The sequence below is a fragment of the Corvus kubaryi genome, unplaced genomic scaffold (assembly GCF_017639235.1).
Source record: "Corvus kubaryi isolate FWS band 111438036 unplaced genomic scaffold, C.kubaryi_AGA036_p1.0 36594, whole genome shotgun sequence".
In the NCBI taxonomy this organism is placed as follows: domain Eukaryota; kingdom Metazoa; phylum Chordata; class Aves; order Passeriformes; family Corvidae; genus Corvus; species Corvus kubaryi.
Window position 1 is genome coordinate 43,068 of NW_024580901.1, and position 3,512 is coordinate 46,579.

The 3,512-nt window shown below is 36.8% G+C and overlaps 1 protein-coding gene across 4 annotated transcripts in view; it reads left to right on the top strand.

Moving 5' to 3' along the window:
- CD276 (CD276 molecule) overlaps positions 1–3,512 on the top strand; it is an 11,384-nt gene that overhangs the window by 7,532 nt on the left and 340 nt on the right. For 2 of the 4 annotated variants that reach the window (XM_042019979.1, XM_042019982.1), the window contains 2 exons: positions 533–568; positions 1,796–1,988. The exons of 1 other annotated variant lie outside the window; for it this stretch is intronic. In XM_042019979.1, the coding sequence (XP_041875913.1) occupies positions 533–568; positions 1,796–1,947 (188 nt within the window). In that variant the 3' untranslated portion in view covers positions 1,948–1,988. Of the gene's footprint in view, positions 1–532; positions 569–1,795; positions 1,989–3,512 lie in introns of those variants that run through there. One more of the 4 variants, XM_042019980.1, reaches the window with a different exon arrangement.

Sequence of the window (3,512 nt, forward strand, 5' to 3'; positions counted from 1 at the left end):
AATAAAATGACAGAATTCCTTAAAAAAACCCCAGAATTCCCAAATAAGACCCCAAAATTCCTTAATAAAACCTCCAAATTCCCTAATAAAATGACAGAATTCCTTAATAAAACCCCACCATTCCCGAATAAGACCCTAAAATTCCTTAATAAAACCTCCCAATTCCCTATCACCCCATTCCTTAACAAAACCCCAAAATTCCTTAATAAACTTCCCAATTCCCTAATAAAATGACAGAATTCCTTAAAAAAACCCCAGAATTCCCGAATAAAACCCCAGAATTCCTTAAAAAAAACCCCCGGAATTCCTTAAAATGTCGGAATTCCAGAACAAACCCTCCCAGTCCCTCGATTTCCCAGCGCTCCAGGACGTTCCCAGTTATTCCCTTTATCCGTTGGCACGGGAACAAACCCTTGGAATTCTGTAGGGATCCCGGGAACGGGGTTCTCCCCCCCAAAAAACGGGATTTGGGAGGCGTTTCCTTTGGGAAAGGCACCGGGATTGATCCCGGCATGGTTTTCCCTTTTCCCAGCTCTGCAGCTGCTGGAAAACGCGGAGAGCAAAGAGGGTGAGTGGATTTGCCTGGGAATTCCGGGATGATTCCCGGATTCCCGGTGATGTTCTCATCCCAAAATCCGCGTGGGAAGCACTTCCTTGGCTTTGGGGGGATTTCCCCGCTCCCCGTTTCTGGTTATTCCCAGTTTTCCAGCCAGGTTTCCCCGGATTCTCATTCCCAGTTTTCCAGCCAGGTTTTTCCCGGCATCCAGCGGCTCCCAAATCCCTGATCCCTCCTTTTCCCGCTGCTTTGGGATTGGGAAAAGCTTCCTGCCGCCCATTCCTGGGAGGAATTTGGGGTTTCCGGGCGTTTCCATGGATTTGCTGGGAGCATCGGAATTCCTGGAGTCGCTCCTGCCCTTCCTGGGAGCTCCCGGAATTCCCGGCAGCGGCCGGGTGCTGGATCCCAGCTGGAATTCCGCGGGAATTGGGGTCCCTTCCTGATTATTTTCTTCTTGGGAATTCAACCTTCCTAATTAGTACTGGGAATTATCCTTTCCTAATTATTACTGGGAATTTCCCCTTCCTAATTATCCCTTCCTGATTATTTTATTGGGAATCAACTCTTCCTAATTATTTTATTACTTGAGATTTATCCCTTCCTAATTTTATTATTGGGAATGATCCCTTCCTGATTATTTTATTTTATTGGGAATTCTCCCTTCTTGATTATTTTCTTGGGAATCAACTCTTCCTAATCATTTTATTATTTGGGAATTCTCCCTTCCTAATTATTATTGGGAATGAACCCTTCCTAATTATTCTTGGGAATGAACCCTTCCTGATTATTTTCTTGGGAATTCTCCCTTCCTGATTATTTTCTTGGGAATGATCTCTCCCTAATTTTATTATTTGGGAATTCTCCCTTCCTAATTATTACTGGGAATTAACCCTTCCTTGTTTTATTATTGGGAATGATCCCTTCCTAATTATTATTGGGAATTCTCCCTTCCTGATTATTTTCTTGGGAATGATCTCTCCCTAATTATTTTATTATTTGGGAATTATCCCTTCCTAATTATTATTGGGAATTCTCCCTTCCTAATTATTACTGGGAATGATCCCTTCCTGATTATTTTATTGGCAATCAACTCTTCCTAATTATTATTGGGAATTCTCCCTTCCGGGTTTTGTTTCATTGGGAATTCTCCCTTCCGGGTTCTGTTTCCTTGGGAATTCTCCCTTCCCGGTTCTGTTTCCTTGGGAATTCTCCCTTCCTTGCTTTCCGGTGCTTTCCCAGCCCGTGGCTGCCGTTCCCGCTTTCCCATCGCCTTCCATCGCTCCGGGCCCTTTTCCAGCCGGGCCTTTCCCAGGATTCCCCAGCAGCTGCTGCGGCCCCAGGAACTCATTAATTCAGTGCTTCGTTACTTTATTAATTTATCGAGTCATTAATTCATGGATTCGTTAATTTATTAATTTATTGATTCATTAATTTGTTCATTTATTGTTCATTAATTCGTCATTTCATTAATTCATTCAATCATAAAATTATTGATTCACTAATTCATGAATTTATTGATCCATTAATTCATGACTTCATTAATTAATTAATTAATTGATTCACAAATGCATTAAATCATTAATTCATTAATTCATTAATTTACTGATCCATTAATTCATTAATTCATTACTTCATTAATCTATTAATTAATGAATGAATTGATTCATTAATTCATTAAATTATTAATTCATTAATTTATCAATTCATGAATTCATTAATTCAATAATTTATTCATTGAATCAGTAATTCATTAATCATTATTTTATTATTTTATTATTTTATTAATTCACTAATTCAGTATTTGATTAATTCATTAATTTATTGGTTAATTAATTAATTCATTCATTACTTCATTAATTTATTTTATTAATTCACTAATTCAGTAATTTATCAATTTATTAATTTATTAATTTATTAATTCATTACTTCATTAATTTATTAATTTATTTCATTAATCTATTAATGTATTGCATGACTTTATGACTTCGTTAATTTGTTGACTCATTAATTTATCATTTCATTAATTCGTTTTATTGGTTTATCAATGCATGAATTTATGAATTTATTGATTTACTGATTATTTTATTGATTTGTTAATGCACAAATGTACTGATTTATTAATTTATTAATTTATTAATTTTTAATTTAATTTATTGATTTAATAATTTGTGAAGTTATTGGTTTATTAATGCATGAGTTTATTAATGTCTATTAATAAATTAATTTGTGAGTTTATGAATGTATTAATTTATTAATTTATGAATTTGTTGACTTACTACTGTATTAATGTATTTATTAATGTATTGATTTATTAATTTATTAATTTATTAATTGATTACTTCATTACTTCATTAATGTATTGATTTATGACCTGATGACTCATTGATTTATTCTCTTATTGATTGATTAGTGCCTGAACTAATTAATGAATGAATTAATGAGGGCCCAGCAGTCCTTTTCCCCGAGGCTGCTGCCGATCCCATTGATCCCATTGGTCGTATTGATCCCATTGATCCCACTGACCCCATTGATCCCATTGATCCCGTTGATCCCATTGATCCCATTGGTCCCATTGATCCCATTGATTCCACTGACCCCATTGATCCCATTGATCCCATTGATCCCATTGATTCAATTCATCCCATTGATCCCATTGGTCCCGTTGATCCCATTGGTCCCATTGATTCCATTGATTCCATTGATGCCATTGATGCCATTGATCCCATTGGTCCCATTGGTCCCATTGGTCCCATTGATCCCATCCATCCCCTTGGTCCCATTCATCCCATTGATTCCATTGATCCCACTGACCCCATTGATCCCATTGATCCCACTGACCCCATTGATCACATTGGTCCCATTGATCCCATTGATCCCGTTGATCCCATTGATCCCATTGATTCAATTGATCCCATTGATCCCATTGGTCCCATTGGTCCCGTTGATCCCATTGGTC